This window comes from Saccopteryx leptura, chromosome 3 (assembly GCF_036850995.1).
Source record: "Saccopteryx leptura isolate mSacLep1 chromosome 3, mSacLep1_pri_phased_curated, whole genome shotgun sequence".
Taxonomy (NCBI): domain Eukaryota; kingdom Metazoa; phylum Chordata; class Mammalia; order Chiroptera; family Emballonuridae; genus Saccopteryx; species Saccopteryx leptura.
In genome coordinates, this window is record NC_089505.1 from 65,366,586 (window position 1) to 65,380,436 (window position 13,851).

The following is a 13,851-nucleotide window of genomic DNA, read 5'->3' on the forward strand; positions in this document are numbered from 1 at the left end:
GGCCCAGGGGGTGCACCTGGTGCGCCCGCTGGTAAATCCGCCTCTGGGTGCCAGGCAACAGAGCAGCTGCCTCAAATGGACAAAGCATTGCCCTGTAAGGGCCTTGCTGGGTGAATCCCAGTCAGGGCACATGCGAGAGCTCATCTTTCTGCCTCCCTGCCTTTCCGCCTCTCACTAATAATAAATAAATAAAGTGTACAATTCAATCACTGTTGGCATATATTACAGGATTAATTTTTTTAATTGTGGTATCAAATATATTAACATAAAATCTGCTACTTTAACCATTAAAACTTTTTCCCCACTGACTTGAAAGAGAAGCATCAACTCATTGTTCCACTTAGTTGTTCCACTTATTTTATTTAAAGGGTTTTTTTGTTCATTTTATTGATATTTAATTTCTTTTTTTGTATTTTTGTATTTTCCTGAAGTGAGAAGCAGTGAGGCAGAGAGACAGACCCCTACATGCGCCCAATGGGATCCACCTGGAATGCTCACCAGGGGGCGAGCTCTGCCCATCTGGGCCGTTGCTCTGTTGCAACAGGAGCCATTTTAGTGCCTGAGGCAGAGGCCACAGAGCCATCCTCAGCACCCAGGCCAACTTTGCTCCAATGGAGCTTTGGCTGCAAGAGGGGAAGAGAGAGACAGAGAGGAAGGAGAGAGGAAGAGTGGAGAAGCAGATGGGCGCTTCTCCTGTGTGCCCTGGCCGGGAATCAAACCCAGGACTTCCACATGCCGGGCTGACACTCTGCTGCTGAGCTAACTGGCCAGGGCTTAATTTTATTGATTTTTAGAGGAGAGAAGGGAGAGCAGCAAGAGAAAGACAGGAACATTGATCTGTTCCTGTATGTACCCTGACCAGGGATTGAGTTGGCAACCTCTGTGCTTCAGGATGGTGCTCCAACGAACAAAGCTATCCAGCTAGGGCTTAATTTTATTTTTTTGAGAGACAGAGAGAGGAAGGGACAGAGAGGGGAGGGGGAAAGGAAGCATTCATTTGTTGTTCCACTTAGTCATGTATTCACTAGTTGCTTCCCATGTGTGCCCTAACCAGAGATCGAATCTGCAAGCTTGTCATCTCAGGACAATGCTCTTAACCAACTGAGCTAACCAGCCAGGGCCACGTATTTCTTCTTTCATCACCTTTTGCATCTGGGAGCTTTCACTTACCATAATGTTTTCTTTCTTTCTTTTTTATTTTTTAATAATTTTTTTGTGTGTGACAGAGACAGATAGGAACAGACAGATAGGAAGGGAGAGAGATGAGAAGCATCAATTTGTTGTGGCTCCTTACTTGTTCATTGACTGCTTTCTCATATGTACCTTGACAAGGGGGCTACAGCAGAGCAAGTGACCCCTTGCTCAAGCCAGCGACCTTGGGTTCAAGCTAGTGAGCTGTGCTGAAACCAGATGAGCCTGTGCTGAAGCCGGCAACCTTGGGGTTTCGAACATGGGGCCTCCACATCCCAGTCCAACGCTCTATCCACTGTGTCACCACCTGGTCAGGCGAGCCTGCACATTTCTTAAGGCCTGGGAAACTGAGGTCCCCAGCCAACAGCCATCAACTTGCCAGCCATGTGGGTCAGTCACTTAGGAAGGGGCTCTTCCATCCTATGCCATCAGAGGACTGTTGTGAAAGTTTACTTCTGACTGTATGCTCATGAGAGACCTTATACTAGAACTTTAGCCAAACTGCTTCTGAATTCCTGACCCACAGAAACTATGAGATAATAACTCTTTATTATTTTTTAAAGTCCTTTAATTTTTACATAGTTTGTTATATATCAATAACAAATAGTGTAGGCATTGGTCAATTTTTTTTTTTTTCTTTTCTGAAGCTGGAAACAGGGAGAGACAGTCAGACAGACTCCCGCATGCGCCTGACCGGGATCCACCCAGCACGCCCACCAGGGGCGACGCTCTGCCCACCAGGGGGCGATGCTCTGCCCATCCTGGGCGTCGCCATGTTGCGACCAGAGCCACTCTAGCGCCTGAGGCAGAGGCCACAGAGCCATCCCCAGCGCCCGGGCCATCTTTGCTCCAATGGAGCCTTGGCTGCGGGAGGGGAAGAGAGAGACAGAGAGGAAAGCGCGGCGGAGGGGTGGAGAAGCAAATGGGCGCTTCTCCTGTGTGCCCTGGCCGGGAATCGAACCCGGGTCCTCCGCACGCTAGGCCGACGCTCTAGGCATTGGTCAAATTTTTAAAATGATATTGTGACCTTGGATGCATTGATACCCCTTTGTGAGTCCCAGAGCTGTAATCTGTAAAAGGGGAAGAAATAGCCCCTCTGAAGTACACAGCATATACATATTAGGGATCACATAGTACGAGCTTAATATACCACCAGCGGTATAACCTCCTGATGAATCATGAGCGCCACACAGCTTAAATTTGAATCCTAGCTTCACTACTTCCAAGATATAAGACTTCATTCAAGCTACTGATACTTAACTTTGCTGGACCTTAGACTTCTTAGCTATGAAATGGAAATAATAAAGGATATTTACTTTTATAAGAATTTGAGAAATAATCCATATAATGCCTATGAGAGGGTAGCTATTTTCTTTTCTTTTAAGATTTTATTTAGTGGCCCTGGTTGATTGGCTCAATGATAGAGAATTGATGTGGTGTGTGGAAGTCCTGGGTTTGATTCCTGGTCAGAGCACACAGAAGGAGCAACCATCTGCTTCTCCTCACCTCTCCTTTTTTCTCTCTCTCTCCTTCCTCCCACAGCCATGGCTTGGTTCAAATGTGTTGGCCCTGGGTGCTGAGGATGGCTCCATGGGGCATCCGCCTGAGGCACTAAATACAGCTCAGTTGCGAGCATGGCCCTAGATGGCCAAAGCATTCACCCCAGAGAGGAGTCACGGGATAGATCCCAGCTGGGGTGCATGCAGGAGTCTGTCTTACTATTTCTCCTCCTCTCATTTAAATAATACAAAAAAAATAAAAAGATTTTATATATTAATTTTAGAGAGAGGAGAGAGAGAAGGGGGCAGAGGATCAGGAAGTATCAACTTGTAGTTGCTTCTCATATATGCCTTGACCAGGCAAGCCCAGGGTTTTGAGCTGGCAACCTCAGCATTCCAGGTTGATGATTTATCCACTGCACGACCACAGACCAGGCTCTTTTTTTTTTTTTTTTTTTTTAAGATTTTATTTTATTGGCTTGACCTGGTCCTGAGCTGGACTGCTGAGGTCGCCAATTCAAAAATCTGGACTTGCCTGGTCAAGGCATATATGAGAGTTGATGCTTCTTGCTCTTCCTGGCCTTCTCTCTCTCTCTTTCTTTCCCCTCTCTAAAATGAATAAAAATAAAATCTTTAAAAAAAAAGATTTTATTTTATTGATTTTACAGAGAGAGGATAGAGACAGGGGCGGGGGCAAGAAGTATAGATTCATAGTTGCTTCACTTTATTTGTTCATTGCTTGCTTGTCATATGTACCTTGACAGGCCAAGCCCAGGGTTTCAAACCCGGGAGTTTAGCATTCCAGGTCAATGCTGCATCACCACAGGCCAGGCTATTTCTTTTTTTTTTTTTTTTAAGGTTTTATTTATTCATTTTTTTAGAGGTGTGAGGAGAGAGAGAGAGAGAGAGAGAGAGAGAGAGAGAGAGAGAGAGAGAGAGGACAGGAGTAGGAAGCATCAACTCCCGTGTGTGCCTTGACTCGGCACAGCCTGGGGCCTCCAACCAGCGACTTCACTGTTCTAGGTCTACGCTTGACCCACTGCGCCATCACAGGTCAGGCCGTATTTTCTTTCTTTTACACTGCTCTATCCCTAGCACAGAACAAGTGCTCAATAAGTATTTAATCAGTGAATAATACAAAGGCACCTTGCCTAAGGAAAATACATATTAGCTATTACCAGCCTACAAGGCCCTATGTGATCCCTCCACTTGCTTCACCTGTGATTTAATCTCTTACTACTTGCCAGCTTCTCAATTTGTTCCAGCCACCATGCTCTCTCCACAGTTCAACTATGCAAAAGCACACTTCAGCATCAGGGCCTTTGCACCTAACATTCCCCTGTCCGGAAATGTGCCATCTCCCAGTTATTCACATAGCTTGTTTCTTTAGATCTCTGCTTAACGTCTCCTTCTCTGAGAGACTTTCCCTGGCCATTCCTGTCACCCTGTAGTCCCAAACCTTTCTTTATTTTTCTCCGAAGCACGGCCTGATTTATATTTATTTTTCTTTGGGCCTTCCTCAACTTAAGGTAAGCTCCCTGAGGGCAGGACTTCGTCTATTACATTCGTCCCTCTATTTCACAACACTCCCAAATCCCAGTTTGCCAAGGGGCTCCATAAATATTTGCTGAATGGTCTCAGAACATCACGTGGATATCCTCTCCCGGGCGTTAGGCCGAGCTAATTTTTGGTCGGGATTGGCTGCGGCCTCCGTCATGTGACTTGCAGTTATCCGCCCGCCTTTGAAGCGGGGGAGGTTCACGTGGTCCCAGACTGCAGGGGCGGGCCGGGCCGTGGAGGAGTTTCTGCGCAGGCGTGGTCTTTGGCGCAGGCGTAGATGCGACCGGGATGCGCGGCCAGCGGCGGTTGGCGTGAGCAGAACCCGGGCGCAGGCAGAGTGCCGGCGCCATGGTGGAGAAGGAGGAAGCTGGCGGCGGCATTAGCGAGGAGGAGGCAGCGCAGTATGACCGGCAGATCCGTCTCTGGGGATTGGAGGCCCAGAAACGGTCAGGGCTGGTGCAGCTTGTGGGGCTGAGGTCTGCAGGGGGGGTCTGGCCTGAGCCGTTCGCGGCCCTCAGGGAGCGGGAGGGTCTAATTTGAAGAGAGGAGACGGGAATTCGGTTCCCGAGAATTCGGTACCCGAATGGTAGCCGGCCCGAGAGAACTGGAAGGGTTGATTTAGGATGCTTCTGATTTAGGATCCTTCTGGAAGGTATGGCAAGCGGGGACGACCCTGGGGGTAAGAGGGCTCTTCCGAGTGATTGGAGGCTTCTGGGAGGGGGGCGGGGGAGTCCTAAGGAATTAAGAGAATTCAAATTTCGGGACTCCGAAGCTAGAGAGGGGTGATGGAGAAGGTTAGGTCGGGTGGGGGCTGCCTGGAAAGGATGAAGGGGGTCATATGTCATTCATTCCTAGATAGTGGGGACTTGTTCTGTGCTGGACGTTGGGGAGACTGGTGAACTGAACATGCACACTTTACATTCTTGTGGCTTCTAAGGGGTGAGCCATTCTGAAAGAATGAGGTTTTTGAGCAGTTTGAGGTCAAGTTATTTTTAGTGGGAGCCTTCAGAGACTCGAAGATTTTAGGGGGGTTGGAGGTACCTGAAGAAGTTGCTTGTGTCTAGGTATGAGGATGTGTCCAGAGAGGACAGGACATTCATTGAGGTTGGGTATACAGTACTTGGGATATTGAGGAGTAGTTACCAGAGGAGATGAGGTCTTGGAACGAGATGATTGATTTGATCAAATATTTATTGAGCACCTTCCACAATCACTGTTCTAGGCATAGAGCATAGGTCTCTGAACTAAAATTCCTTGCTTACTTGGACCTTACATTCTAGTGTTTGCGACAAATAACATAATGATAGGTAATGCAAGCGCAAGGGACAAAATAAAGCAGGATAAGAGCATCAGTATAGGATGGTGAAGCCCTGGCAGGGTGGTTGCAACGTGCTGAGGTTGTGGGTTCAATTCCTGGTAGGGGCACATGTGAGAGGCATCCAGTTAGTGCAGAACTAAGCAGAGTAACAGGTTGATGCCTTTCTCTCTCCCCTTCCCTCTTCATCCCTCTCCATCCCTCTGCATTCCTTTCTCCCCTTCTTTCCTTCTTCCTTCCTCCCTGAGTAAATAAAAAATTTAAAAAAGAGAAGGATGGTGCAGTGGAGAGCTCTTTTGATAGGGTGGGCAGGGATGGCCTTTGAAGAGGTAGCTTTGTGCCTCAGACCTGTCTAAAAGGAAAAAGCTGTTTGGAAGAACCTTTCTGCCATATAGAACAGCAAGTGTAAAATCTTGAGAACCAAGTGCAAGCTCTGTGAATTAAACAGTATGGCTGGAACAGTTAAGGAGTGCAAGTTATTTATTTATTTATTTCTGAGTGTGCTGGGAAACCTGTTGGATGGAGAGTTTTGAGTCGGAGTAACATGATCTGATTTGTGTTTTAAAAGGCCCGCTCTTGTGGCCTGACCTGTGGTGGCGCAGTGGATAAAGCGTCAACCTGGAAATGCTGAGGTCGCCGTTTCGAAACCCTGGGCTTGCCTGGTCAAGGCACATATGGGAGTTGATGCTTCCTGCTCCTCCCCCCTTCTCTCTCTCTCTCTCCTTTCTAAAATGAAAAAAAAAAAAAAAGGCCCGCTCTTGCTGTGTGGAGAATAGGTTGAAGTGGGCAGAGGTGAAAATAAGAGTTCCAGTTAGACCAGTGGTCCCCAACCTTTTTTGGGCCACGAACCGGTTTAATGTCAGAAAATATTTTCACAGACCGGCCTTTAGGGTGGGACGGATAAATGTATCACATGACCGAGACAAGCGTCAAGAGTGAGTCTTAGATGGATGTAACAGGGAATCTGGTCATTTTTTAAAAAATAAAACATCGTTCAGACTTAAATATAAATAAAATGGAAATAATGTAAGTTATTTATTCTTTCTCTGCAGACCGGTACCAAATAGCCCACGGACCGGTACCAGTCCGCGGCCCAGGGGTTGGGGACTACTGAATTAGACTATGGCAATATTTACTACAGTAGTCCATTTGAGACATAAACAATGGTGCTTGGAACTCTAAAGAAGGGGTCAAATATATATTCTGGATATATTTTGAGGGTGGGGGGGGCAGGATTTGCTGGCGGAGTCAATATGTGGGTTATGAGAGACAGTTCAGGAATGACAGACTGGGCCTGAAGATCTGGGTGGAGTTGATTTTAAGGACTGCTGTTTGAAAGATATGGAATTCTTGGGAGGTTGGAGTTATTCTGAGAGAGTGAAGATGTAACTCTGAAGAACCTGAAGAATATTGGTTGAGGGCTCAAAGGGAAGGGAAAGAAGGGGTTATCTATAATTTGGGAAATACTTGTAGACAGTCTTACAGACTTTATTAGTGTACTCTCACGTCCACTTTTTAGTCGAGCCTCATAGCAGGGCTCTGGAGTAGGAAGGGCAGTGATATTCTCCCTTGTATAGATATGATGGATGCTCTGCAGAGCAGATTGGCCTCTAAGGGAACTCCGGTGGGATAGCAAAACGCTGGGGGCTGGGGCTCTTTCATAACATGGAAGGTGGCCTGTGAATTGGCAGACTGCATCTGGCTCTCGTTTCGCCTCTGACTGACGTTAGACCAAGGCTGGCAAAGAACTGAAAGAGAGACTTAATATCAGAAAGGGCCTTCCCGGCCCTGGCCGGTTGGCTCAGCGATAGAGCGTCGGCCTGGCGTGCGGGGGACCTGGGTTCGATTCCTGGCCAGGGCACATAGGAGAAGCGCCCATTTGCTTCTCCACCCCCCTCTTTCCTCTCTGTCTCTCTCTTCCCGTCCCGCAGCCAAGGCTCCATTGGAGCAAAAATGACCCAGGCGCTGGGGATGGCTCCTTGGCCTCTGCCCCGGGCGCTAGAGTGGCTCTGGTCACGGCAGAGCATCGCCCCCTGGTGGGCAGAGCGTCGCCCCTTGTGGGCCTGCCGGGTGGATCCTGGTCGGGCGCATGCGGGATTCTGTCTGACTGTCTCTCCCTGTTTCCAGCTTCAGGAAATTAAAAAAAAAAAAAAAGGACCTTCCCAGGGAACTTACACAGTTTAGATGTCAAAGATTGAGCTGTCTCTCTTGTTTTACATTAAAAAAAATTTTTTTTAAAGCCTTTATTCGTTTTTAGAGGGGGGAGAGAGAAGAGGATAGAAGCAAAAAGCATCAACTCCTACATGTGCCTTGACTAGGCAAGCTCAGGGTTTTGAACTGGTGACCTCAGCGTTTCCAGGTTGTTGCTTTATTTACTGTGCCACCATAAGTCAGGCTTATTTTACATTTTTTGAAGATAGTTGCCAGCATTTAAAAATCTAGAGAATTGGCTACAAAAAACAAAACAAAAAAATAAATAAAAATCTAGAGAATTGGCTAAATTTGGGACAATCTGTGCATCAGAAAGAATAAAATCAACATTTATTTTTTTTAAATACTTTATTTATTGATTTTACAGAGACAGGAGAGAAAGGGGAGCATGGAATGGGAAGTATCAACTCATAGTTGCTTCATGTTAGTTATTCGTTGCTTGCTTGTATGTGCCTTGACCAGGGAAGCCCAGGGTTTCAAACCGGCAACCTTGACATTCCAGGCCGAAGGTTTATCCACTGCGCCACCACAGGCCAGGCAAAATCAACTTCATTTAAAAATAGTTAACTAAAAATTCATAAGACCAAGGTAACATTCATTTTTTCCCTCATTGATTTGAGAGAGTGAGAAGAGAGGAAGGGAGACAGGGAGAGAGAAGCATCAACTCCTTGCATTTAGTTGTGTACTCATTGGTTGCTTCTTGTTTGTGCCCTGATTGGGGATAGAACTGCAATCTTGGTGTGCCAGGATGATGCTCTATCCACTTAGCTACCCAGCCAGGACCAGACCAAGGTAATATTCAAACAAAGTAATAAAAACTTATTTGGAGATGGTTTTTTTTTTTTTTTTTTTACACAGAGACAGAGTCAGAGAGAGAGATAGATAGGGATGGACAGACAGACAGGAACGGAGAGAGATGAGAAGCATCAATCATCAGTTTTTCGTTGTGACACCTTAGTTGTTCATTGATTGCTTTCTCATACGTGCCTTGACCGCGGACCTTTAGCAGACCGAGTAACCCCTTTCTCGAGCCAGCGACCTTGGGTCCAAGCTGCTGAGCTTTGCTCAAACCAGATGAGCCTGCGCTCAAACTGGCGACGTCGGTGTCTCGAACCTGGCTCCTCGGCATCCCAGTCTGACGCTCTATCCACTGTGCCACCGCCTGGTCAGGCTGGAAATGATTTCTATGTGCCTTCTGATGTGGAGAAATAAGAACAGTGCATCATCTTTGAAGTTTTTCTTCTCAATATATCTTTACTCATTGAGGTCAATGTCAAGGTATCTAGAAAGTGAAACTTTTTAAAAATTAAAATTTATTTTTAAAAATTTTTGACGGAGAAAGCCAGAGAGAGGGACAGACAGGAAGAGAGAGAGAGAGATGAGAAGCATCAGTTCTTCATTGCAGCACCTTAGTTCACTGATTGCTTTCTCATATGTGCCTTGACTGGGGGCTATAGCAAAGTGAGTGACCCCTTGCTTAAGCCAGCGACCAAGGAGTCACGTCTGTGATCCCACGCTCAAGCCAGAGACCCCATGCTCAAGCTGGTGAGCCTGCACTCAGCCGGATGAACCTGCGCTCAAGCCGGCTAACTCGTGATTTTGAACCTGGGTGCTCTGCATCCCAGTCCTATGCTCTATCCACTGCGCCACCGCCCTGTCAGGCTTACTTTATTTTTTAGCGAGAGGAAAGAGGGATAGACAAACAGGAAGGAAGAAAGATGAAAAGCATCAATTTGTAGTTCACTGATTGCTTAGAAAGTAGAACTCTTGCCTGACCAGGTGGTGGCACAGAGGCTAGAGCATCGGACTGGGACGCAGAGGACCTAGGTTCGAAGCCTAGACATGACCCCATGGTTGCTGGCTTGAGCCCAAGGTCGCTGGCTTGAAGCCCAAGGATGCTGACTTGAGCAAGGGGTCACTTGCTCTGTTGTAGACTCCCTGCCCCCCCATCAAGGCATATACGAGAAAGCAACCAATGAACAACTAAGGAGCTGCAACGAAGAATTGATGCTTCTCATCTCTCTCCCTTCCTGTCTGTCCATCCCTACCTGTTCCTCTCTCTGAGTCTCTCTCTGTCTCTGTCAAAAAAAAAAAAAAGAAACCTGGGCTTGCCCAGTCAAGGCGCATATGAGAAGCAACTACTATGAATTGATGCTTCCCTTTCCTCTTGTCACCTTTTCTCTCTCCTCTCTCTCAAATCAGTAAATATTTTAAAAATGATTTTATTTTTAAATTTTTATTTACTGATAGAGAGGGAAGAGGAGAGACAGACAGAGGAACATCGATCTGTTTCTGTATTTTCCCTGACTGGTACTTGAACCTGCAACCTCTGCACTTCTTTTTTTTTTTTTTTTTTTTACAGGGACAGAGAGAGGGATAGACAGGGACAGACAGACAGGAACGGAGAGAGACGAGAAGCATCAATCATCAGCTTTTCGTTGCAACACCTTAGTTGTTCATTGATTGCTTTCTCATATGTACCTTGACCGTGGGGCTACAGCAGACCAAGTGACCCCTTGCTCGAGCCAGTGACCTTGGGTCCAAGCTGGTGAGCTTTGCTCAAACCAGATGAGCCTGTGCTCAAGCCAGATGAGCCCGCGCTCAAGCCAGATGAGCCTACGCTCAAGCTGGTGACCTCGGGGTCTCAAACCTGGGAACTCTGCATCTCAGGCCGACGCTCTTTCTATTGCGCCACCACCTGGTCAGGCTCTCTGCACTTTTTTTTTTTTTTTTACAGGGACAGAGAGTCAGATAGAGGGATAGATAGGGACAGACAGACAGGAACGGAGAGAGATGAGAAGCATCAATCATCAGTTTTTCATTGCGACACCGAAGCTGTTCATTGACCGCCCTCTCACATGTGCCTTGACCGTGGGGCTACAGCAGACTGAGTAACCCCTGCTCGAGCCAGCGACCTTGGGTCCATGCTAGTGAGCTTTTTGCTCAAGCCAGATGAGCCCACGCTCAAGCTGGCAACCCCGGGGTCTCGAACTTGGGTCCTTCCGCATCCCAGTCCGATGCTCTATCCACTGCGCCACCTCCCTGTCAGGGCCTCTGCACTTCTTGACAATGCTCCAACCAACCAAGCTATCCGGCCAGGGCCTAAAGATTTTTCTTATTGATTTTACAGAGAGCGGAGAGAGAGAGAGAGAGAGAGAGAGCAAGAGAGCAATAGAGAGAAGAAGATGTGGGGGAGGAGTGGGAAGCACGCACTTACAGTAGTTGCTTCTCATACGTGCTTTGTCTGGGCAAGCCCAGGTTTTCCAACGGGTGACCTCCGCATTCCGGGTTGATACTTGATCCACTGTGCCACCATAGGTCAGGCAGGTGGAACATTTTATAAGACAGTTGCACTAGTTCTATTGCAGAAGTCAATATTATGGGAAAAACAATGGAGGGACTGTTGTACATTAAGAGTAAAGCAGTAGGAGCCCTGGCTGGATAACTAGGTTGGTTAGAGCTTTGTCCAAAACAGAGGTTGCGGTTTTTTGTTTTTTTTTTAAAGATTTTATTTATTCATTATAGAGAGGGGAGGGGGGGGAGGAGCAGGAAGCATCAAATCCCATATGTGCCTTGATGAGGCAAGCCCAGGGTTTTGAACCGGCAACCTCAGCGTTTCCAGGTTGACGCTTTATCCACTGCACCACCACAGGTCAGGCCCGAGGTTGTGGTTTTGATCCTGGGTCAGGGCGCATATAGGAACAGATTCCTTCCCCCCCCCTTGCCCTCCCCCTCCCTCTCTTTCTCCCTCTTTTTTTCCCCTCTCCCCCTTCCTTTTCTCTACTCTTCCTCTCTCTCTCTAAAATTAGTAAATGGAGAAAAAAAAAAAAGCCCTAGCCAGAGAACTTGGATGGTTGGAGCATCATCCTGATATGCAAAGGTTGCTGGTTCTATCCCCAGTCAGGGCACATACAGAAACAGATCAGTGTTTCTCTCTCTCTCCCTCTCTCTAAGATTAAAAAAAAAAAGTAAAGTCAAATGGAAGGTGTGAAGTTGGCTGGAATCCTGCTTTTAGAGAATAGAGGAAATTAGAATATTTAGTTCTGTTGGATGATATTTGGTAATTATTTTCTAGATGTGATAATATGTAGTATGATTATGAGGAACAATGTCCTTTTTTGGAGATGCACATTAAAGGCGGGAAATGCCTGTGGTGTATGTATATGGGTAAAGCCAATAGGGCAAAATTTTACTGCTTTTTCTGTTTTTCTATATGTTTGACATTTTTAATAATGAGCAGTTGGGGGGGTGGAATGTGACCCTTCTATCTGGAGATTTCACTTAGAGTTCTGATTTGTCTTTTTTTTAATTCAGTGAGAGGAGGGGAGGCAGAGACAGATTCCTGCATATGTCTTGATGGGGATCCATCCAGCAAGCCCACTAGGGGGAGATGCTGTGCCCACCTGGGGCTTTGCTTCATTGCTCAGCAACCAAGCTCTTCTTCATGCCTGAGGTGGGGGCCATGGAGCCATCCTTAGCGCCCAGAGCCAACTTGCTCCTATTGAGCCATGGCTGCAGTAGAAGAGAGAGAGAAAGAGAAGCAAGAAGGGGGGAGGGTTGGAGAAGCAGATGGGCACTTCTCTTATGTGCCCTGACCAGGAATTGAACCTGGGACTTCCACACACCGGGCTGTCGCTCTACCACTGAGTGAACCAGCCAGTGCTGATTTCTTTCTTTAGAAATAGGAAAGTCAGACATCCCCATGTTGGTTGGAGCTAAGTAGAGGTTGCTGCTTTCACAGAGTAGGGCTTCTCGACTTTTCTATCTTCTCCAATAGTTCAGCTTCACTTGTTGATATAATCACATGGCCCCTGTAAGCATGTGAGTTTGCTTCTCTTGCTGTGGTGCATAGCCCATTTTATGGATGAGGTTCAAAGAAGGGAGCCAACTCTCTGAACTCACATACCAAGTATCAATAAATGGAAGTTGAAGTGCAATCGTAGTCACCAACTTCCAGTTTACTGTTATTTTCACAACAGCTCATTTTCTACCATAGGGGCTCATTCTTTCAGCCTTACATATTAACGTAAGGCAAGTGCTGGACCTGGCAGCTGCTTACATTCTTAGAATGTGTGCTTCAGCAGTTTTTGCATTGCCTTTTACAGCAAAGGCATGTCTAATTCTCCCACTGAACATTAATTTATCCTCATACCTAAGAGAGAGGAAAGGTGACTAGGAATAGGGAAGTATACTGCTCACAAGACTTAGGGGATATTTCAAAAATGAATATGAAGCTATAAAATCTCCCCTAATTTTTGCAAGCAATGTAGTATAAGCTCCATTAGGGCAAGCAGTTTATAAATGTCTAGTAATTAATATGTGGGTTTTTACTGGTCTCTCAAATTTCCAATGCTTGCAAGTGTGTAGAAATTTAGATATTTGTTGATTGAATGAAATAATTTTATATTGCAAAGATCTAGGAAGTCAGAAGACCTGGGTTCAGTTCCCTACTCTGCTAAATACTTCTTTGCCCTTGGGTGAGTCCCACAATTTATTTATTTTAAAATTTACTGATTGCTTTTAGAGAGACAGATTGAAAGGAAGAGAGAGAGAGAAAAGCATTCATTTGTTATTCCACCTAGTTGTGCATTCATTGGTTGCTTCCTGTATGTGCCCTGACTGGGAATCGAACCTGCAACCTTGGCGTTTCAGGACGACACTCTAGCCCATCAGGCTAACCAGCCAGAGCCGTACAGTTTCTTGACCTTAGATTCCATATCTGTAAAAAGGAGAGGTGAGTGTGACTAAATCTTTTAGGACTCTTTCAATTCCAAAATTTTGGCTTTATGAAAAGAGACTAAAACCTTCTCTGTTCTTCTTTTTTTTTTTTTTTCCCTGAAGCTGGAAATGGGGAGAGACAGACAGACAGACTCCCGCATGCGCCCCACCGGCATCCACCCGGCACACCCACCAGGGGCCGACGCTCTGCCCACCAGGGGGCGTCGCTCTGCCGCGACCAGAGCCACTCTAGCGCCTGGGGCAGAGGCCAAGGAGCCATCCCCAGCGCCCGGGCCATCTTTGCTCCAATGGAGCCTCGCTGCGGGAGGGGAAGAGAGAGACAGAGAGGAAGGAGAG

General features: G+C 46.7%; 1 protein-coding gene across 1 annotated transcript in view; it reads left to right on the forward strand.

Moving 5' to 3' along the window:
• The first annotated feature begins 4,522 nt into the window (after nt 1–4,522).
• The window catches only part of SAE1 (SUMO1 activating enzyme subunit 1), a 93,075-nt gene continuing 83,746 nt past the window's right edge, over nt 4,523–13,851 (forward strand). Inside the window, exon 1 of the mRNA XM_066373858.1 lies at nt 4,523–4,696. Within this exon, the coding sequence (XP_066229955.1) occupies nt 4,599–4,696 (98 nt within the window). The 5' untranslated portion in view covers nt 4,523–4,598. The remainder of the gene's footprint in view (nt 4,697–13,851) is intronic.